Source organism: Enhydra lutris, unplaced genomic scaffold (genome assembly GCF_002288905.1).
Source record: "Enhydra lutris kenyoni isolate GAN:26980312 unplaced genomic scaffold, ASM228890v2 scaffoldscaffold3, whole genome shotgun sequence".
Lineage (NCBI taxonomy): Eukaryota > Metazoa > Chordata > Mammalia > Carnivora > Mustelidae > Enhydra > Enhydra lutris.
In genome coordinates, this window is record NW_019154087.1 from 63556573 (window position 1) to 63580477 (window position 23905).

At 34.9% G+C, this 23905-nt stretch overlaps 1 protein-coding gene across 1 annotated transcript in view; it reads left to right on the forward strand.

Annotated features, from left to right (window-relative positions):
- Window positions 1-23905, forward strand: part of LOC111153330 (LPS responsive beige-like anchor protein) — a 754899-nt gene that overhangs the window by 103210 nt on the left and 627784 nt on the right. Inside the window, exons 6-13 of the mRNA XM_022512304.1 lie at window positions 5821-5942; window positions 6028-6154; window positions 6750-6869; window positions 9000-9146; window positions 17283-17480; window positions 17688-17821; window positions 19869-19977; window positions 20499-20651. Coding sequence (XP_022368012.1) covers window positions 5821-5942; window positions 6028-6154; window positions 6750-6869; window positions 9000-9146; window positions 17283-17480; window positions 17688-17821; window positions 19869-19977; window positions 20499-20651 — 1110 coding nt within the window. The remainder of the gene's footprint in view (window positions 1-5820; window positions 5943-6027; window positions 6155-6749; window positions 6870-8999; window positions 9147-17282; window positions 17481-17687; window positions 17822-19868; window positions 19978-20498; window positions 20652-23905) is intronic.

Genomic DNA, 23905 nt, shown 5'->3' on the forward strand with positions numbered 1-23905 from the left:
TTTTTTTTTCTTTCCAAATTTTTATTTAAATTCTAGTTAGTTGACACTCAGTATAATATTGGTTTCAGGAGTAGAATTTTGTGATTCATCACTTACATATAATACCCAGTGCTCTTCATAACAAGTGCCCTCCTTAATACCCATCACCCATTTAGCCCATCCACCACACACCCCCCACTCCATCAACCTTCATTTTGTTCTCTATAGTTAAGAGTCTCTTAGCATTTGCTTCCTTCTCTCTTTTTCTTTTTTTTCCTTCCATAGATGATTCTTGTTTTTTTTTTTATCCATCCTGACACCCTATGTCTTTTTAGTTTTTTTAGTTATTATTATTTTTAGAGAGCACAAACAGGGAGGTGCTGAGGCAGAGGGAGAGGGAGAGAGAATCCCAGCTTGCCTCCATGCCCAGAATGGAGCTCAACACAGGGCTTGATCTCACAGTCCTGAGATCATGACCTACGTTGAAATCAAGTATCAGATGCTTAGCTGACTGAGCCACCCATGTTCCCCCGACACCCTAAGTGTTTATTTAATTTACATTCAAAGTAATTATTGATAGATATGTATTAAGTGCCATTTTACTACTTGTTTTGTCATTGTTTCTGGAGATTTTTCTCTGTTCCCTTTCTTTGTCACTTTTGGTTTTTCCTTTCCACTCAAAGAGTTCCCTTTAATTTTTTTTTTTTTTTTTTAATTTATTTGACAGAGATCACAAGTAGGCAGAGAGACAGGCAGAGAGAGAGGAAGGGAAGCAGGCTCCCTGCTGAGCAGAGAGCCCGATGCGGGGCTCGATTCCAGGACTCTGGGATCATGACCTGAGCCGAAGGCAGAGGCTTTAACCCACTGAGCCACCCAGGCGCCCCCCCCCCTTTAATATTTTTTGCAGGGCTGGTTTAGTGGTCAAAAACTCGTTTAGTTTTTGTTGTTTGGGAAACTTTATCTCTCCTTGTATTCTGAATGATAGCCTTGCTGGGTAGCCTATGCTAGTGTTTTTGGTTGCAGCTTTTTCCCTTTCTGTACTTTGTATGTATCATGCCCATTTTGGCTTGCCAAGTTTCTGTTAAGAAATTTGCATCTAGCTTTATGGGTCTTCCCTTGTTAGTTAAGGACTTATTTTGTGTTGCTTTTAAGATTTTTTTCTTTATTACTCTGTAAATTTAATTGTCGTATGTATTGGTGTTGCCCTGCTTTTCTTGATTTTTGTTGGGAGTTCTCTATGCCTTCTGCATCTGGATGTCTGTTTCCTTCCCCATATTAGGAAATTTTTTCAGCTGTGATTTTCTCTAAAAATTTTCTGTCCCTTTTTCTCTCTGGTCGGGAGACATGGTGTGGGCAGGGGTTTCTGCGATTCTTTTGCGGAAGTGGCTTGCCCTGCTGTGACTGAGGCAAGCTTGACTGTGAAGGGAAACACCACCAGAGCCAAGGGTGTGGGACTTGGTGAAGCAGGTTAGGCAGCTAGTGTCCGTGCTGCTTCCTTCAGGTGGCTCTGTGTTTATGCAGAGGGGTGGGGGAATGAGAAATGGCACCAGCCAGCTCCTTTGTTCCTGCAGAGGCGTTTCTATCTACGCACACTGCTATCAGGGAGGCACTCTGAGAGCAAATAGTCTTCCTGCTGTGTGTCCTAGGGCTTTTTTCAGATTCTATCTTCACCCTGTCCACCTTCTGCTTGTTGGCCTGCTTTCTGTTCAGGAGCAAAGCAATACCCTCTGGGCTCTATCCCCCCAAGTTTGTTGACTTTTAAAGCTTTGGGCTTTAGGAATGTGTTGTGGGCAGGAGTTTGCACTGGTTTGCTGAGGAAGGGTCTTGCCGTGCTAGGACTGAGGCAAGCTTGAGTAGGAAGGGCAGTTGTGCCAGAGTGCAGGGGTGCAGGATATGCTATAAGCAAGTCAGGGAGCCAGAAGAAGGCTGAGCTTTCCTGCAGGTGGCTCTGTGTGTACGCTGGGAGGCAGGGGAGGAAAATGGTGTCAGCCAGCTCCTTTTTTCTGGAGAGGTATCTCCTTGAATACCACTTCTCAGGGACATGCTCCACTAATATCCACCCCAGTGTGCCCCAGGTGCTCCTCAGATTACTCTGTCCATGCTGTTTGTCCCCCGTGTTGTTGGCCTACCTTCTCTTTAGGAGTAGGGCAGCACCCTTGGGGCTCTATCCCTGCCAAGCCCATTGACCTTTAAAACTCCAGTTTTCAAGCCCTGCTGTTTCAAAGAACTCACTAATCACGAAAGTCAGCCCCTCTCATTTTCCCAGCCTGTGTCTTTGGGGGAAAATGTTCTTGTGTGTTCCTCTGTGTGCTCTTTTCTCTCTTGCATTTCTCTGCGACCATGGCTCCTTCCTCTCTGCAAGACCAGTGATCTCCCATAAACCACATCTCCACATTTCCTACCATGTGGTCTCTTCTCTCCCTTTAGTTGTGGAGTTTGTTCTGTCAGCCTTTAGGTTGATTTTTGGACTATTTAGAATGACTTGATATTTATCTAGCTGTGTTCCTGGGACAAGATGAGCCTGGGTCCTCCTCCCCTTCTGCCATCTTCTCTCTCTTCTTTGCATATTATAATTGTATTGTTTATAATTCTCTGAAATCATAGTGTGTCTATTCCACTTACTTGCATTTATCCTGGAAGTGGGATAGTTAAGCTGAGCAGCTTTTGCAACTTTTAGAGAATGGAACTTCAAATATATTCAGTGACTCACTTCTTTCCTTAGATATAGCTTTTAAAGGGAAATTAAAGTATTCATGGATAAATTATTTTTATAAAACTTTTGCATTTTTTTTTTCTTTTTTTAAGGGAGAGCACATGTGCATGAGCTATGGGGGAGGGGGAGAGAATCTTTTTTTAAAATTTTTAAAGATTTTATTTATTTATTTGAGAGAAAGAGAGAAAATGAGTAGGGGGAACAGCAGAAGAGCAGGAGAAGCAGACTCCCCGCTGAGAAAGGAGCCCAAGGTGGGGCTCCATCCCAGGACTCTGGGATCATGACCTGAGCCAAAGGCCGACACTTTAACCACTGAGCCACCCAGGCCCCCCGGGAGAGAGAGAATCTTAAGCAGGCTCCATACCCAGCTGGAGTCCAGTGTGGTTCTTGATCTCACGACCCTGTGATCATGACGTGAGCTGAAATCAATAGTCTGATGCTTAACAGACTGAGCCACTCAGGCACCCCAACTTTTACATTTTCTATTCTCATTTTCTAGTGAGAGAAAACATGTATACACATTGAATATGTATTCTCTTGTTTTATTTTTTTGAAGTAAGCTCTGAGACCAGCTTGGGGCTTGAGCTCACAACACTGAAATCGAGTCACATGCTCCACTGACTGAACCAGCTAGGCACTCCCAACTATATTTTTCTTAAAGCAACATTTGTTTTAAATTGGTCTCTTGAAGTGTCATTACTGTTGTTGCATAAATTTGGCTCTATGATGTTTTTCATGTTTTATGGGATATCTTATATGTATAAGAGAATATATGTGTGTTAAAGTATATGTAGATAAGTGCATATGTAAATGATAGCAGTTTAAAAAATTGTGTAGTCTGATATTTTTTAACAGCTTTATTATAACCCACATATGATACCATTCATTTGTGCAATATACAATTGAATGTTTTATGGTGTTTACAGAGTTGTGCAAACGCCATCGCAATCAAATTTAGAACATTTTCCTCTTCCCCAAAAGAAACTCTGTTCTTTGTAGCCCATTTCCTCCCCAAACTCCTAGGCATAACAACAACTATTACTCTACTTTTTTGTGGATTTCTCTGTTCTGGACGGTTCATACAAATGGGGTTGTATTAATCTGGCCTTTTGTGATTGTCTTTTTTCCTTTAGCATAGTGTTTTTGAGGCCCATCTGTGTTGTAGCATGAATTAGTGCTTCATTCCTTTTTATAGCTTACTAATATTCTAATGTAAGATACCTACATTTTGTTTAATCAGTTATTAATTAGTGGATATTTGAGTTGATTCCACTTTTTGGGCTATTATGAATAACACTGGTTTGGGCTTTTGCATACAAGTTTCTGTCTGGACATGTTTTCATTTCATTTCTCTTGTGTATGTACCTGGGAGTGGAATTGCTGGGTAATATTGAACATTTGTGTTTAAACATTTAAGGAACTTCCAGATTGTTTTCCAAAGTGGCTGTATCATATTACTTTCCCATCTGCAATTTATGAGGGTTTCAATTTCTTTATGTATTTGCCAACACTTGTTAATGTCTGTTGTATTGTATATAGCCATCCTTAGTGGGTGTCAAGTAGTATCCAACCGTGGTTTTGATGTGCATTTCCTTAGGGACTAATGATGTTGAGCATCTTTTTGTGTCCCAGTTGGCCATTTGCATATTCTTTGGAGACATGGCTGTTCATATCTTTCGTTCTTTTTTTAAATTGTTTGTCTTTTTATTATTGAGTTGTAGGTATTCTTTATATATTCTGGGTGCAAGTTCCTTATCAGATGTATGATTTGCAGATATTTTCTTTCATTCTTTTGGCTTGTGGTTTTAACTTTTTTGATGATATTCTTTAAAGCACAAATCTTTTTTAAATTGTAATGAAATCCAGTTGATATACTTTTTCCTTTGGTTGCTTGCACTTTTGGTGGGCTAATTAATAAGGATTTACTTAATTAACACAGGGTCATAAAGATTTACCTCTGTTTTTTTCTTACAAGAATTTTGTAGTTTTAACTTTCACATTTAGATCTATGATTTATTTGGGGTTATTTTTCGTATATAATGTAAGAAAGCAGTCAACTTCATACTTTTGCTTGTAGATGCCTAATTATCGCAGCACATTTGTTGAAGAAACTATTATTTCTTCATTGAATTGTCTTGACATTCTTGTTGAAAATCAGTTGAATGCAAATATAAGGGTTTATTTTTGGGCTCTCAGTTGTAGTTAATTGGCCTATATTTCTGGTTTTTTTTTTTTGTTTGTTTGTTTTGTTTTTTAAAGATTTTATTTATTTATCTGACAGACAGAGATCACAAGTAGGCAGGGAGGCAGGCAGAGAGAGAGGAGGAAGCAGGCTCCCCGCTGAGCAGAGAGCCCGATGTGGGGCTTGATCCCAGGACCCTGGGACCATGACCCGAGCCGAAGGCAGAGGCCTTAACCCACTGAGCCACCCAGGCGCCCCTATATTTCTGTTTTTATGCCAGTACCACACAGCCTTTATCATAGTAGCTTTGTGTGGTAGGTTTTTAATTCGATAGTATGAGTATCCAACTTCTTTTTTTTCTCTTCTGCGTCCTTATGTACTTCTAAGTAAAATTTGATTTTTAAATTTGTAACTTTAAATAAAATTATGATCTTTTCAATAAAATTTTAAGCCAGGTAGTGAAGTTATTTTTATAGTGCTTTGAATACAATTTTAAAATGTTATGAACTGATTCTTTCCAGCTTTATATTTGCTAATAAAAAATCATACTCTAAGCTTTTTCCTTAACTTTTTTCTTTTTTTGTCCATCTTTCTCTATTCTAATACCTTATCATTTGAGCAGCAAATTTCCAATTTGATATTACTACCTCTTAATTCAAATACTTTTGAATCTTTTTTTCACTGTAAGAAACGAAGCAAATAAGATTCATGTATCCAGCAGGTCACATAGAATATTTTTATTATTTAATTAAAGTAATATTACTATGTATTTTGGAAAATTCAGAAGTTATTAAAAGTCTTTGGGATAAAGAGACTTTTAGATATTTTAATCATGGTATAGAATAACATGTACTAGAAATATATATGTATTTGTAAAGTCTCATTTTCTTGATTTCAGTAATAAAGTTATTCATATGAATCAATAACTCAAAGTTTTTTCCTTTAGGCCATTGCATTACCTCCTATAGCCAAGTGGCCATACCAGAATGGTTTTACATTTCATACCTGGCTAAGAATGGATCCTGTAAATAACATCAATGTGGATAAGGATAAACCATATTTATATTGGTATGTATTTTTGTAACTTAGTGTTGTTATCTTACTTGGATAGTGAGAGAATATTTAGAGGTAAAATGAAAATTATTCTTTGTAGTTTCAGAACAAGCAAAGGTCTTGGTTATTCTGCTCACTTTGTTGGGGGCTGTTTGATTATAACATCAATAAAGTCAAAAGGAAAAGGCTTTCAGCACTGTGTGAAATTCGATTTTAAGCCACAAAAGGTATGTGTTCTTTTTAGTTAAATTAACAAGCTATGCTGGCCTTCACAATGCTTTGTTTTAATATTAAGGACATAATATGTGGTAGAGATCCCAACTCTGTTTATTCTGTTTTGGAAAATGAAGTATAAATCATTGGACAATTTAAAAGAAGTAAAAGGGGAAAATATCAATGGCAGTTACTTTAGTAATAGTAATGTGTGTTTCTTTTGTGCCTTAAAATTTAGAGATTAATGAATGGTGTGTATGTACATATAAATAAATAGATAAAACAAATGTGGCAAAATGTTGACAATTGTGGTATCTAGAATGGTGAAAGAGGGTATTTGTACTGAACTTTTAACTTTTTGGGATATATTTGAAAAATTTCATAATAAAAAGTTGAAAGATAATTTCACAATAAGTTTTTACCTATTGAGAATTGCCTTGATTAAATACTGTTCCAGAGGTTGAATATTGAATTTAATAAGGGTAGTCTTATTTTATTTTTAGATTTAATTGTAATTTATAATTTAAATTTTACTTATTACTACCAATGTGCCCAAGTTACTGCAAGAATTGTAATCTTTTTTTTTTTTCAAACTTTTTATTTATTCAGTGGTATATGGTAACTATAGTGCATATTTATAACCGGTGGAAGAATAGTGAGCTTCGTTGTTATGTGAATGGTGAGCTAGCTTCCTATGGAGAGATAACATGGTTTGTCAACACCAGTGATGTAAGTAATTTGAAAAAAATTATTTTAAAATCATGAACTTTTAAAATAAGAAAAATATACATTGAGTATAAATTTTAGAATATAATAATGGCAGAGTTTTATAATAGTTTGGCTAGGATATTAATATATTTATAGAGTAGAACTGTGTTCATGTGTCACATAAGATATTACTCAGTCCTTACTATGAAATTATTCTGGATAGGGTAGAGATGAGGATTTATAGGTAACAATGGGTATATATTGAAAGTGTATCATTGGTTCATTTATCAAATTAAAGTTGGGAGCTCTATGGCAGAATTCTGATCATTTTTATGAATGAGTTAGATGATACATGCTCATAAATTTTCTAGATAATTCATAGCTGCTATAGATGACTGTTCTCTAATAATGTTTTCAGGATTGAAAGAGGGATCCATACATATTAATCTCAGATTTTAAATAGGAATTAAATTAAAAAGTTTTTTTTTCTCACCAATGACATTTTTTAATAGAAAACTTGAAAAATACAGATCAGGACAATGATTACAAACGACTCCACCCATTCACTATTAAATGCTTCTTTTGTATCCTATGCTGCACATATTTATATATTATTTAATAATAATCTTAGAAGTTCAGGTTGTTGTAATAGACTTAGGTTTGAATCCCAGTTCTATCACTTCTAAACTATATGATCTTACTTAATCTATTAGGTCTAAGTTTCTCCACCTGGAAATGGGTGTAAAGTAGTACCTCTCTGAAGGTTAATGTGGTAACTGAATGAGATACTTACTGTTCACAAATCTGTTAGCACAATGCCTTGTACAGAGTAAGTGCTCAGTAAATGTTAGCTCTCATTTTTTTTTTTAACACAGGGGATCAGATATATTTATTATTATTTTTTAAAGATTTTATTTATTTATTTGACAGAGATCACAAGTAGGCACAGAGGCAGGCAGAGAGGGAGAGGAAGGGAAGCAGGTTTCCTGCTGAGCAGAGAGCCCGATGCGGGGCTCGATCCCAGGACCCTGGGATCCTGACCTGAGCCAAAGGCAGAGGCTTTAACCCATTGAGCCACCAGGCGCCCCTATTTATTATTTTTTTAAACTGTTTTTTTTCCTTATGTTAATCTTTATTTTAAGTACTTCTTGTACTCAAGGCATTGTAATAAATACCTTTATTTTCTAAAAGCACTGATATTGCAAGGTAAGTACTATTATAATCTCCATTTTATAGGTAAGGAGACTGAAGCACATAGAAATTAACTTGTCAAGATCAGCAGCATGTGACGCATTGATTTGACTTAGATGGCTTGTCTTCAGAACCCAAATGTTAACAGCTTTTCTGTATTGCCTGATGTTAATATGTATATATTTTCAACATTCTTTCTATTGGTTTTGTCACTTAAGATGATACTTTTAAAGAGATGTGAAGAACTTTATTTTAGTTCCTCTGTTGTACACCATGGTTCTTTAAAATGTGGTTTGCAACCTAAATGTTAAGAGAAGGGTTTTTTTTTTTTTTTTTTTTGTTCGTTTGTTTTTTTTAAATGTTAGAAGAAAAACATACATCTGCTTTTCTGGATTTACATATTTCTTTTGAGAGATTTATCTACTCCATAACCTCACCCATTATCTATAGCTCGATATCTGCAAAAATCTTTCTTTACAATTTTAACTTCTTACCAAACTTACAGAACCCTGTTGACAGTTGCTTCTCCATTCATGTTAGCTCCATCCATATTAACTCACAGAAAAGGCAGATTGATTCTGTCCTAAACTTAATTCATGATTTTCCTTCTTGTAACAAAGACTGCTTCTTTGCTTGTCCAAGTATGAACCTTCAGAGTCCATAATGATTTCTCTGACTCTCATTTCCTACATCCACTTTTTCATCAAGTTTTATTTATTGTACTTTGGAAAACTTGTGTTGTCTACTTTTCTGTGATGTCTTTCATGATCTCTACAGTAGGTAACAATGAGTGAATGAAGTGAAATGCTAAGTGAATTATTTTAATCTACCCAGGTTGGTTTAGAATGGACAAAACATTTATACCAATATTTATACCAGAACATTTAAGCAAATAGGTTGTTATTTCTAGAGGAGATAATTTTTGTTTTTTTCTCTAATAAATTCTATTTTCTTTCACAGACCTTTGACAAATGTTTCCTGGGCTCATCAGAAACAGCGGATGCTAATAGAGTATTCTGTGGCCAGATGACTGCGGTTTACCTTTTTAGTGAGGCTCTTAATGCTGCTCAGATTTTTGCTATTTATCAGTTGGGCCTGGGATATAAGGTACTTTACTTGCTGTTCACTAATTAACCAGTATTAATTGAGCTCTTCTAAAAGGGAGGAGATGGGGGCATCTGGGTGGCTCAGTGGGTTAAAGCCTCTGCCTTCGGCTCCGGTCATGATCCCACGGTCCTGGGATCGAGCCCCGTATCGGGCTCTCTGCTTGGCAGGGAGCCTGCTTCCTCCTCTCTCTCTGCGTGACTCTCTGCCTACTTGATTTCTCTCTGTCAAATAAATAAATAAAATCTTTAAAAAAAAAAAAAAAGGGAGGAGATGCATGGGGCAACCTACCTAGGATTATAAAACTGAATATCAGAGTAATCAGAGATACCACAGGCAAGTTACAGGAATCTGAATGAAGGGTACTTGAAAATTTTTGAGGGAAACATAGTATACTTGTCATATGTGGGGCACTGTGCAACTACTAGCTCAATTTTCAGCTTTAGTTCATGCTGCATTTCTTTGATGTTGTCTGTCTTTGCACAACTAAATTTTCAACAGTTGCTGTGATTAAAAACAAGTATCATGTGGAAATTAATGTGGAACAGGAAATGAGGATGATGGTGTGAAATCTGATTACAAATTTGAGAGTTCATGCAGTGCCCAAGATGCATAAAAAGTAATAAATAATTTTGCTAATATAATAATGAAGGAAACATTTTTTTTTACTTGTGCCTTAAGTTTTTTAGATGGCTATTAAATTGTTAAAATACAAAATTGTTTGAGCTGAACCACTTAATATTTATTTTGATCTAAAGCATCATAGACAATTACTGAAATGCTAAGACTGTCATGAACTAACAAAATTTGGAAACCTCTGTGTTAAGCCATTGTTAGTCTAGTTTGGTTTCAGGGAGCAACTTAGTTTGCTATGTTCCTTTGAAAACAAAATCTTGTTTTATTGAGTTTATTTTATATATATATGTATATATACATATATACACACACATATGTATTTATACTGTTACAGTGAGTAAAGTATACATATTTTATTTATTTTTTTAAAGATTTTATTTATTTATTTGACAGAGATCACAAGTAGGCAGAGAGGCAGGCAGAGAGAGAGGAGGAACCAGGCTCTCCGCCAAGCAGAGAACCTGATGCGGGGCTCTATCCTAGGACCCTGGGATCATGACCTGAGCAGAAGGCAGAGGCTTTAACCCACTGAGCTCCCCAGGCACCCCAAGTATACATATTTTAATTAGTTTTTTTGACAAAAGTATAACTACCACAACAATCAAGAAATAGAATATTTTTGTTCCTGCAAATGGTTCATTGTCCATTCACATTGCAATGCAAGGGGCGCCTGGGTGGCTCAGTGGGTTAAAGCCTCTGCCTTTGGCTCGGATCCCAGGGTCCTGCGATCGAGCCCCACATTGAGCCCTCTGCTCAGCACGGAGCCTGCTTCCTCCTCTCTCTGCCTGCCTCTGTGCCTACTTGTGATCTTTGTCTGTCAAATAAATAAAATATTTTTTAAAAAAATTGCAATGCAAAAGGTTCATTGTCAATTCCTCTGTCAGTTCCTTCCACTTTTCTAATCCCTCTGCATTCCTGTTGAGAGAAACCACTAATCTGTCACTTGATTAGATTTTTTAAAGGTTCTATGTAAATGGAATCATACAACATGACTCCTTGGAGTTTGGTTTCTTATGAGTCATACATTTTGCTTTATTGTCGTAGCTCCTTTCTTTGTAGTGCTTAGTAGTAGTCCATTGTATGACTTCATCACAATTTTTTAATCCATCTTTCTGTTGATGGACATTAGGGTTGTTTTCAGTTTTGGCTGCTGTGATTAAGCTGTTATGGATATTGGTGTATGAGTCTTTGTGCTGACACATATTTTTATTTCATAAATATATGAGAGTGCAGTTACTAAGTGATAATGGTAACTGAAATTGTCAAATGCTTTTCTGGAGGTAGTTATATAATTTTACATTTGTATAAGCAGCGTATGAGTTTTCTACTTGTTCCACATTCCTAAACATCTTATATTGCTGGTCTTTTTAATATTAGATGTTTCAGCGAGTATGTAGCAGTATCTCATTTTGGTTTTAATTTGCACTTTTGTAATGATTAGAGATTCCAAGCATCTTTTCCTTGTTTATTGGTCATTTGTGTATCTTCCTCTGTGAAGTTTGTTCACATCTTCTGCATATTTTTGTTTGGCTCCTTAGTGTTGAGTTTTGAGATTTCTTTATATATTCTGGATATAATTCTTTTATCAGTTGTTTGAGTTACAAATATTTCTCCGATGGTCTGCATCTTGCCTTTTTTCTTTCCTTCCCCCCCCCCTTTTTTTTTAAAGAGATTTTATTTTATTTTATTTTTTTAAAGATTTTATTTATTTATTTGACCCAGAGAGAGAGATCCCAAGCAGGCAGGGCATCAGCCAGAGGTAGAAGGGGAAGCAGGCTCCCTGCTGAGCAGAGAGCCCGATGCGGGGCTTGATCCCAGGACCCTGAGATCATGACCTGAGCTGAAGGCAGAGGCTTAAACCACTGAGCCACCCAGGCGCCCCAAAGATTTTATTTTTAAGTAATCTTTACACCCAGCATGGGGCCCAGACTACAACTCTGAGATCAAGAGTTGAGTGCTCCATTGACTGAGCCAGCTAGGTGCCCTGTCCCCACCCCCCTTTATTGTGGCTTTTGAAGAACAGATGAATTTAATTTTTATCAATTCTAGTTCATCAACTTTTTTTGGTTATTGCCATGATTTTTATATCCTAAGAAATCTTTATCTATTCCAAGGTTGGAAAGATTTTCTCCTGTTTTCTTCTCTTACAGTTTCAGCATTTATATTTAGGTTTATGACCCAATTTAAGTTAATTTTTGTGTATGGTATGAGGTAAGGGTCAAGGTTCATTTTTATTGCATATGTGTATTCTGGTGTTACCAGTACTAATATTTTGTAAATAGTATTCTTTCTTTATTGCCTTACCTTGGCATCATTGAGGCTGTATTGTATTTCAATGACTTGTATGTTTTTCTTATGCCAATACTGTATGTATTGTCTTGGTGAGTGTTAATTTCATAGTTAATCTTGAAAGCACAAAGTCTAAAACCCTCAACGATATTCTGTTTCAAATTATTTTGGCTTTTTAAAAAATTTTTTTTATTTTTTTATTTTCATTTTTTTTAAGATTTTATTTATTTATTTGAAACACGGAGAGAGAGAGATCACAAGTAGGCAGAGGCAGGCAGAGAGAGAGAGGAAAGTAGGCTCCCTGCTGAACAGAGAGTCCGATGCGGGGCTCAATCCCAGGACCCTGAGATCATGACCTGAGCCGAAGGCAGAGGCTTAACCCACTGAGCCACCCAGGTGTCCCTGTTTTGGCTTTTTTTAAGCCCTTTGCATTTCTAGATATCTTTTAGAGCCCACTTAATCATTTTCTACTAAGATATCTACTGGGATTTTATTTAGCATGGTAATAAATATATAGATCCATGAGGGGCAAATTGGCCATCCAACTGATACTGAGTTTTCCAGTCTGTGAACATGATGTATCTCTCTATTTACTTAGGTTTAAAAAAAATTCTCCTGGCACTGTTTTTGGTTTTCATTGTATAGGCCATATATACATTTTGTTAAATGTATTCTTAGGTATTAATGTTTTTTGGGTAATAAGTTGTATTTAAAATCTCAGTTTCCATTTATTTGTTTCTAATATATAAATACATAGTTGAATTTGTTTATTGACCTTGCTAAATTTGCTTATTAGTTTTACTAGCTTTTTTACCTGCTTGTTGTTCCTCAGTTTCCTACACGTTCATGTAGACTGTAACTTTTATTTCATTTCCAGTCTATATGCCTTTTCCCTTTTTTGTGTTATACTGGTAAGACCACCAGTATAAATAGTTAGATAGAAATGGTGAAAGTAGACATTTTTGCCTTGTTTCTGATTTTAGGGGTAAAGCAATAATAAATATTTTATAGATGCCTTTTATCAACTTGAGCAATTTCTATTTTTGGTTTCGAGAGAATTATTATTAGGTGGATTTTGAATTTTATAAAATGTGTTTTGCTTTTTTTTTTTTTTTAAACCAAGTCTGATAATCTTTCCTTTTAACTGGAGTGTTTACATAATTTACAATCAGTGTAAGTATAGATGCTGTGTGTCTTAAATCTACTGTCTTGTGATTTGTGTTCTACTTCTCTCATCTGTTCTTTGATTCTTCTCTTTTTTCCTCCTTTGATTTGAATTAGCTGCCTATTATTTAGTATTTCATTTTATTTCTATTATTGGTTTAATTATTATTATTTTTAAGTATTTATTTATTGATTTATGAGAGAGTGAGACAGAGAGAGCACACACAAGCCCGGGGAACGGCAGGCAGAGGGAGAAGCAGACTCTCCGCTGAACAGGGAGCTTGATGTGGGACTTGATCCCAGGGCTCTGGGACCATGACCTGAGGTGAAGGGTGATGCTTAACTGACTGAGCCACTTAGTCCCTATTATTATTATTTTTTAGAATTTTATTTATTTGAGAGTGTATGCACATGCTGGGGAGAGGGGCAGAAGGAGAGAGAGAAGCAGGGATCATGATCTGAGCTGGAAGCAGACACTTAACCAACTGAGTCACTTGAGTGCACCTGGTTTATTATTTTTTTGACATACATTTATTATCATCTACCAACAAATGATACTGTACTGTAAGCACCTTCCCACATAATCCTGCAATTCCTCCTCCTGTCTTTTATTTTGTTAATTGTTTTACTTTTTCATGTACTGTAGTTCCTGTGATACATTTTTTTTGATTCATTGACTTTTCATTTTATATTTTAAAGACATTATAAGTGATCAGGGTCATGTTTTTTTATTTACCTCTATATTTACCATTTCTAGGACACTTCACTTTGTTAGAGTCATGTTTCTATCTCATATTGTGTTTTCCATTTGGATAATATTTTTAAAAATTTATTAATTTTTATTTAAATTCAATTAACATATATTAGTTTCAGAGGTAGAGGTCAGTGATTCATCAGTTTTACATAATACCCAGTGCTCATTACATCACATGTTCTCCTTAATGCCCATCACCCTCTTACCTCATCCCCCTGCTCCCCTCTAGTAACCCTCAGGTTGTTTCCTATGGTTAAGAGTCTCTTATGGTTTGTCTCCCTCTCTGATTTCTTCTTGTTTTATTTTTCCCTCCCTTCCCCTATGATCTCTGTTTTGTTCCTTAAATTTCACATATGAGTGAGATCTTACAGTAATTGTCTTTGGATGCCTTTTATTTCTTTGCCTAATAGCCCTGGCTAGAACCTATACTATAGAGCATCTTGAGGATTTTATGCTGTGTGAAATATACCAGTCATAGAAAGACAAATACTGCATGATTCCATTCATATGAGAGATCTAAAATAGCAAACCCGTAGAAACAATGAATAGAATGGTGGCTGCCAAGGGCTGGGGGAGAGAGAAAAGGGGGAATTTCTGATCAGTAGGTATAAAATTACAGTTATGCAAGATGAATATGTTTTAGAGATCTGTACAACATTGTGCCTATAGATAACAATACTATATTTTATACTTAAGTATCTGTTAAGAGGATAGGTCTCCTGTTAAGGATTTTTGCCACAATCCAATTGAAAAAGAAAATAAAAACAGGAAAAAATGTTGAAAGCAGACATCCCTGTATTTTTACTGATCTTAGGAGAAAAACCATTCTATTTTTTTTTTTTAAACCATCATTGTGGTGTTTGCTATTAGCTTTTCACAGATGTTCTTTGTTAATTTGAGGAAGTTCACTTCTATTCCTGGTTTGTTGACTGTTTTCATCATGAGGAGTTGTTGGATTTTATCATATGTTGTTTGTGCTGCTTTTGGGATGATCATGATTTTTGGCCTTTAAATTGATTGTTCAAATGTTGTTAACCCTTGTGTTCTGAGATAATCACATTTGGTCATAGTTTATATTCTTACCCATGGAATATTCTGATGTCCAGAGAGGCGCCTTCTTGGCAAATGTGTAGAAATAACTGCTGAGGGGTGCCAGAGTGACTCAGTTAAGTGTCTGCCTTTGGCTCAGGTCCATTGAGCCTCACATCGAGCCTCACATTGGGCTCCCTGCTCGGTAAGGGAGTATGCTTCTCTCCTTAACCACTCTCTACCCCCTGCTTGTGCTCTCTTTCTGCCAAATAAATAAATAAAGTCTGTATTAAAAAAAAAATAACTGCTCATATTAGTACTAGTTGAAAAATCTTATCAGTAGTTCTAGCTGATATATGAATGGTTAGATAGTGATAAAACTATACTAAAAATCATCTGAGGTGAGGGGGCATGGGTGGCTCAGTTGGTTAAACATCTGCCTTTAGCTCAGGTCATGATCCCAGGGTCCTGGGATGGAGTCCTGCCTCATCTGGCTCCGTGCTTAGCAGGCAGTCTGCTTCTCCCTCTCTCTCTCAAATAAAAAATAAAATCTTAAAAATAATGTGAGTTGAGAAATTGATGATCATAGAATCACTTCTTCATTTATTTATTACTATTGAAATCTGCTGTGTAATGTAATCCATGTTTTAGAGAATTCCTCAAAGTTAAGATAGCAGGGATATGGAAAACCAGCAATCTCAGAGTGACCTTTTAAACAGTGCAATTAAGTACCTCAAGAATTAAAAAATACATATTTCAAAAGAAACGAAGGGTTAAATGCTTCTTTCGTATGTTGAGTGTTTAATGAAGTAATGTGTTGCTTTGAGTATTTTGAAAGGATATTGTTTTTATCTTAATTGTATCATAGTATTTACACAAGAATATTATTTCAATAAAGTTAGCAGCAATTCCTGAAAAGTGTCAGAATCTTAGTTTTAGTTTTGTGTAGATTTAGTTTAGTTTAGATTTGTTAGTAGGGGTGATTTATTTCTAAATTCCACTCAAGATAGCAAAAATGTTTGTTGTGCTATTTCTTTTAAAAAATGTACCTGCTAATGTTGAGGTACTATTCTTCAAATAGTAGTGGAGACTAAATTATTTTTTTAATTGAACTAGTTTCTGATCTTTACCGTGCCACAAATTATCTTTGTGGTCTCAAAGAAGTCAGTTAATTTCTTTGGACTCTCTCATTTTCTGCCTTTGGAAAATGCATTATATAATCTCCCAGATCATATAGCTATATATTAAGTTGGTAAATAGGTTAGCTATTGTAGGTTGCCCAAATGACATTTCCCCTCAAAAGCATTTATTAACTTGTTTAAAAGCATGTATTTCAGTTATGCTAACATTCCCATTATAATTAGCTTTCGTGAAATGAAAAAAAAATTGAAATTAAATCAGTGCTTCTGAATTTATTAACAGTTTATATAAGCAGAAATTTAGAAAAATGATATATTTAATAAATGTTTCGTGTGGAAGCCAGAAAAGTAAAGACAGTCTTACCCTGTTTTGCATTTTATTTTTTTATAGTATTAAAGCAGAATTCACAAGTTGAATTAGGCCAAGATAGCCTAATTGTCCATGGACAAATGAATGGATAAAATGTGGTACATATGTATACTGGATTACTATTCACTTTAAAAAGAAGGAATTCTGACATGCTCTAGCACAATGAATCTTGAGGACATTATGTTAAATGAAATCAGCAAATAAAAAAATACACTAGGAGTCCATTTATATGAATTATAAAAAACAGTCACACTTACAGAATCAGAAAGTAGAATGGTAGTTCCCAGGGAATGGGGAGAGGTAGAAATGAGATGTTGTTCAATAAATATTGAGTTTCAGTTTTGCATGATGTACAAGTTGTGGAGATTTGTTGCACAATAATATGCATATAGTTAATACTACTGTACTGTAAACTTACAAATCTTTAAGATGGTAAATTTTGTGTAACATGTTAAGCACAATTTAAAAAATCCAGAAAGACAAAATACAGTGAAAAAAAAAAAAAAGATACAGTACCTGCTGTAGGGCACTAAGTTTTGCATTTTTTTTATTGTAAGGTTTTAATACCAAGTTGAGTTCATTTCCATTATATGTTTAAAGTGAACACATTGCACTTTAGAATTAACAAACAGGATTCTTATTTGATATTAGGAAAATGATCAAAGATATGTTCCTTAAATTTTTCTATCTGTGGTGATTTGTATTTAGATTTTCTTTTTGTGGTATATTGTCTTAACTGTTCTACTTTTTATTTGTAGGGTACATTTAAATTCAAAGCAGAAAGTGATTTGTTTCTTGCTGAGCATCACAAACTTTTATTGTATGATGGCAAACTCTCTAGTGCCATTGCATTCACATACAATCCACGTGCTACAGATGCCCAGCTCTGCCTTGAATCATCCCCTAAGGACAATCCTTCAATTTTTGTTCATTCACCGCATGCACTTATGCTCCAGGTACTAGCTATAATCTTTTTTTTTTTTTCTTAGCTATAATCTTTTAAGAATATTTTTCATGGTGGATTTTGGTGTATTATTGAGGTGTATTAGGTAGCTTCTGTTAAATATATGCAATGTAATAGTATATTGTTCTTATTATGCTTTATTTTAATTATTTTGAAAAAGAAATCATTAGAATCTTTACTGTATCTTCTATTTCATAAGGATGTGAAGGCAGTTTTAACACATTCCATTCAAAGTGCTATGCATTCAATTGGAGGAGTACAAGTGCTGTTTCCACTTTTTGCACAGTTGGATTATAGGCAATATTTATCTGATGAGGTTGACGTGACTATATGGTGAGTGGCTTTATTTTTTTCTTTAATTTGATGTGAGAGTTACTTTCATTACTGTTAGCTACACAGTATTTTTCTCTCCCTTTTAAATTTATTGTAGGGTTAAAAGAGAGAATATAATTTAAAGAAATTTGTGAACTATAAATGTTACTACAATTCCTATCAATAATAGTAGTATTAATCTAATTATCAGTGGGAAATGTGAAAGCTGTAAACATAATAAACTTGTTTTTGAATGAATTTGGAAATAATGATTTAGCAAAAATAAATACATTTTTTTCTGTCATTCCTATTTAAAAAGATAAGTTATTTCAGATTATTACATGGCAGTGATTTATAATAGGGATTTAGTTTTTTATTTTTAATCATTGCATATAATTAACTGAGCTTTGGTTATTTTTTAAAAAATTATATTGCACATTGGACACATTTGTCTTCTCTCTTACCGTATAGATTCTGAAAAAGGTAGAGACATAAGAGGACACAATATAAAACCTTGAGGGGTGTCTAAATGAATTTTTCATGACTATATATTCTGTGAGACTAGTAATTATGTTTAATGTATTATTTGAGTAAATGAGTTTTCCATTCTTTATTTTTAGAATTCTCTCATTTCTGCTTTTATATATAAGTTGATATCTACTATCAGTGTATGTATTTAATGATGTAATAATTCTTTTGGAATTATTTTTAGGCAACAAAATGACTTTTTTAACTCTTTCTTTTTTTAAATTGTTAAGTAATTTCTACACCTAATGTGGGGCTCAAACTCACCACCCTGAGATCAAGAGTTACGCACTCCACTGGCTGAGTCAGCCAGGCACCCCAGCTTCTTTTATTTCCCCTAAGGAATGAGCTATCAAATCAAGTACTTAGGACATTTATTTATTTATTTAAATTATTTTTTTTTAAAAGATTTTTGTTTATTTATTTATTTGACAGAGATCACAAGTAGACAGAGAGGCAGGCAGAGAGAGACGGCAGGAAGCAGGCTCCCTGCTAAACAGAGAGCCCGATGTGGGGCTCGAACCCAGGACCCCGGGATCATGAGCTGAAGCCAGAGGCTTTAACCCACTGAGCCACCTAGGCACCCTTACTTAGGACATTTAAAAAAATTAAAATTATTCTTGACATATTGCTACTTCATAAATTTTTTGTGCGTTCGGGTTTGGAACCTTTGTAACAGAGCTTAGTTATTTTTTCTTGGTTATCTCCTATTTTTGTTTGTTTGTTTTTTGTTTTTTAAACTTTTCAAAATCTTTATTGGAATAGCTGACATTTTAAAAAGCACTTTTGTGGAGGAGGAGGTTGGCTACCAGTCAGGCTCTCTTTTTTTGTGGAGATATCTAGAGCCTTTGAGAAGGAGGTAACGCTGACCTTATTCCATTCCATTTTCGGTATCTCTAGAAGTTGTGAGGATGGGAGCATGACTGTAGCCCCTATTCAGTTTTAAAAGTCTTTTCAGTTGACTACTGAATTATGACTTCTCTGTCGGGATAAGGTACAAAATTCTTAAGTTAGTGTTTGAGGACTTTAGTTAAGTACAGTTTTACTTATTTTCCCCTTCGTGAACTCCATTCAAACCAGGCCAGTCTGGAGCCCTAACACATTCTGAGTGATTCTACCCTAGTGTGTTTGCTCTATGTATCTTCCCCTCTGTTTGGTCTCTAACTGTCTAAAATTGAATATACTTGCTAATCTAAATTATATATATTCTTTAAAGACTTCATATACTTATGTTAGCTGTTTTATTACTTGTTTTTGGACATTGCTAATTTTTCTCTAGTTCATGCATGTTTCCTCTTGTTGTTTCTAAGTAATTCATTTACTAATAGGTTGGTGATTAAGTATATGGGATAAATAATTGGGTAAGTCCTAATTCTACATTCAAATTTTAGAGATAAAGTTGGAGAAAATTTTATTAGAACTTCAATTTCCTTGAAATAGAGAACCTTTTTTTTTTTAAGATAAAAGAAAGACTGTATCTAATAAGCCCCCCACCTTTAAAAAAAAGTATTTTTTTGGACGATTGCCTGTTTTCTTATTTTAGTTCAACTTTGCTGGCTTTCATCCTGGAGTTGCTGAAGAACTCAGTTGCTATGCAGGAGCAGATGCTTGCCTGCAAGGGCTTCTTGGTAATAGGATACAGTCTTGAGAAGGTAGAGTATGAAATGCTTTACATTTTCTGGTCTTCATTTTCAGGCCATGGATTTGGTCTCCTACGTGGTTGAGAAATTTTTTCTGCAAGTATGTCTCCTTGGTTACATAAAATTACCAAAATTAAAATAACCTTTTGTTTTTTGACCTTGTCTCTATTGCTTTATTAGAGAAATGTAGCATTGCGTCTCATGGCGTCTTTAACTTTGAGCATAGTTTGTGGGCCAACTTTTTTCTGATATTGACAGCCTTTAATTTTCTTTCCTTGCCTTGTATTGGTAGTGACTTTTTTTTTTTTTTTAAATAGGGAGGGTGTGGGGTTGGGGGAGCAGAGAGAGACTGAGGGAGTGAAAGAATTTTAAGGAGGCTCCACACCCAGTGCCGAGCAGGACTCGGGGCCCAGTCTCACAGCCCGGAGATCATAACCTGCGTGGAGATAAAGAGTCAGATGCTTCACTGACTGAGCTACCCAGGGGCCCTGGTAGTGACCTTTGATCTACCTTTTTTTTTTTTTTTTTTGCAGTCTTCCAAATCCCATGTCAGCAGAGCAGTACTTGAACTTTGTCTTGCATTTTCAAAATATCTGAGTAATCTGCAGAATGGGATGCCCCTACTCAAACAGTTGTGTGATCACATTCTTCTTAACCCAGCTATATGGATTCATACCCCAGCCAAGGTAATATATATACATATGTATTTATGTATATAGATTTTATTTTACTATTTTCACCAAGTTCTTGTAGTTGAGAAGAGTGATAATTACGAGGATTTTCTTTTATCCTTTCACATGCTATCATGTAAAATTTCAATAGGTTGTGTTTTTTGATAAGCATACTTTTTTTCTTTTTAGGTATATTTGCAAATCTGTGTATCTTTCCTTTTTTCTGTAGAGCAGTGTTTTTTTAAAATTTTAATTCCAGTATGGTTAAAAAAAGGTGTTATATTAGTTTCAGGTGTACAATACAGTGATTAAACAATTCTGTACATTACCCAGTGCTCATGACAAGTGCACTCCTTAATCCCTACTACCTATTTCACGCATCACCTCACTCTCCCTTCCCTCTGGTAACCATTAGTTTGTTCTGTAGTTAAGATCTGTTGCTTGGTTTCTCTTTTTTCTCTTTTGTTGTTTGTTTCTTAAATTCCGTATGAGTGAAATCATATGGTATTTGCCTTTCTCTGATTGACTTATTTAACTTAGCATTATACTCTCTAGGTACATCCATGTCATTGCAAATGGCAAGATTTCATTCTTCTTTATGACTGAATAATATTCCATCGTAGAGATGTACCACATCATCTTTATCCATTCATCTGTCAGTGGACACTTAGGCTGCTTCCATAATTTGACTATTGTAAATAATGCTTCTCTAAACATAGGGGTGCATAAAGCCCCTTGAGTTAGAGTTTTTTATTTTTTTGGTAAGTATTCAGTAGTGTGATTACTGGATTGAAGGGTTCTATTTTTAATTTTTTGAGGAACCTCCTTAGTGTTTTCCACGTAGGCTGCACTAGTTTGCATTCCCACTAATGGTGCAAGAGGTTTCTTTTTTCTCCACATCCTTGCCGACACCTGCTTCTTGTGTTGTTGATTTTAGCCATTTGACAGGTGTGAGGTGATAACTCACTGAGTTGATTTGCAGTTTCCTGATGGTGAGTGGTGTTAATCATCTTTTCATGTGTCTTTTGGGCATTTGGATGTCTTCTTTGGAGAACTGTCCTTTTATTTCTTCTGCCCAATTTTAATTGGATTGTTTGTTTTTGGGGGATGTTGTATAAATTATATATTTTGGATATATAAACCCTTTATTAGGTAGGTCATTTGCAAATATCTTTTCCCATTCATTAGGTTGCCTTTAGTTTTGTTGATTGTTTCCTTTGCTGTGCAGAAGCTTTTTATTTTGATGTAGTCCCAGTGGTTTAGTTTTGTTTTTGTTTCCCTTGCCTCAGGAGACATATCTAGAAAAATGTTGCTATGGCCAAGTCTGAGAAATTATTACCTGTGCTCTCTTTCAGAATTTTATGATCTCAGGTCTCACATTTAGGTCTTTAATCCATTTTGAGTTTGTTTTTGTGTATGATATAAGAACACTGTTTTGTTCCTTTGCATGCTGCTGTCCAGTTTCCCCAGCACCATTTGTTGAAGAGACTGTTTCCACTGGATATATTTTCCAAGACATGTCAGTATTTTTAAAAAATAGAGCTATAGTCTTTATCTTCTGTTAAATCAAAATTTTGAGAGAGACTTTGACTTACTAAGTATAAATCAAATTTGGACAGTTCCAATGTAAATACAATGTTTCCTATCAACTTTAGCTCTGTTCTGTTACCAGTATGCATACATATCAATGTGTACATATGTATATATACATATGCATGAGTTTAATTCTGCAGGAACAGTTGAAATGTCACCTGGTTTTAAGGCTTCCATGATATACTGGTCTTCTTTAATCATTTTAATTCACATGAATTTAAATGATTAAATACAACTATATTTGTACACAACTTATTTAGTACTGTAACAATAAACCAATTACTTCTAAGTGAATATAATTTGTGTTAAAGTATATAAATAAAACTTTTGTTAAGTCCTAATGTATTAAATTGCCCTAAGAATATTAATTGTGGTAGTGTTCAGGAGAACTTGAAACAAATTTTTGTTAAATTGCATAATTGTATCTGCCTTATCTACAGTTTTTGTTAGAAGTATCATTTCATACCTATTAATTTCCTCTCTCCCTTTCTCCCTGGTGATCCACTTAGAGTGTTTATCATTGTTTAGGTTGGAATCATACATACTTATTTTAGTTGTCAGAAAAAAATGCAGACTTTCTTTACTTCTGGACTCATAGTCTCTTATTTTCAGTTGGTCTTTTCAAATGTTAAAGAGAAAAACAGCTGCTGACTCTGATTGCCATTTGGAAATAATCAAAGGAGGCAGCTGGAGGTTATACCTTTTTATCTCTGGGTTCAAATTTGACCTCTTTTTCTTCTATGACCCTCAGTCTTATTTCTTTTCAAGGATTGTTTCAAGTTACTTTTTAAACCTTTTACTAGACACTTTTTTTTTTTGTTTTACTAAGCAGCATATTTGTAAGGCTTTGGATCTCTTTTGATGTGGTGAAAAAGCCTCTTATTAGATACTTAGTTGTAGAGGAATATTTTTAAAATTCATTATATCATTTTCTTAGGTTTCTGGTATTACACTCTATTTCTTACCTGTTCCTTGTTAATAATTTTAATTTTGTTTTTAGAATTTATAATTGATTTGTTAATATGAAACTTTCCTTGTTTTAAAAACACTGTTTTGTGTATCCATAAGGGATTATATCTACTTTAATTGTATTATTAATTGTATTATATGGAGGTTTTTTTTTTTTTTTTTTTAAAGATTTTATTTATTTAGTTGACAGAAAGTGAGAAAGGGAACACAAGCATGGGGAGAAGGAGAGGGGAGAGGGAGAAGCAGGCTTCTTGCTGAGCAGGGAGCCCGACTGCAGGGCTCAATCCCAGGACTGGGATCATGACCTGAGCAGAAGGGAGACACTTAACTACTCAGGCACCCCTACTTTAATTGTATTATAAAGATAGTTCTAAAATGGTTTGTTTTCCGAAGTTTGTTTGATCTGGGTGTTACACAGTTACAGGGAGGAAGGTAATTTTCAAGAAAAAAAAAAAAAAAAAAAAAACACAACATGATGCATACAAAATGAGGTTTAGGGTACAGATGAGTGAGCATAAAGTTTAAGCTTCATTAGCTTCATGGTAATTCCACCTGTGGTTATGGAAGGTGAAGGTATGTATGTATGAATCAACCTTTGCTTTTGGAAAAGGATGTTTACTCTGCTGGTATAATATCCATTCATCTTCTCAGAGACTTTTTTTTTTTAATGTTTTTATTTAAAAAAAATTTTATTATTTCAAAGAGAG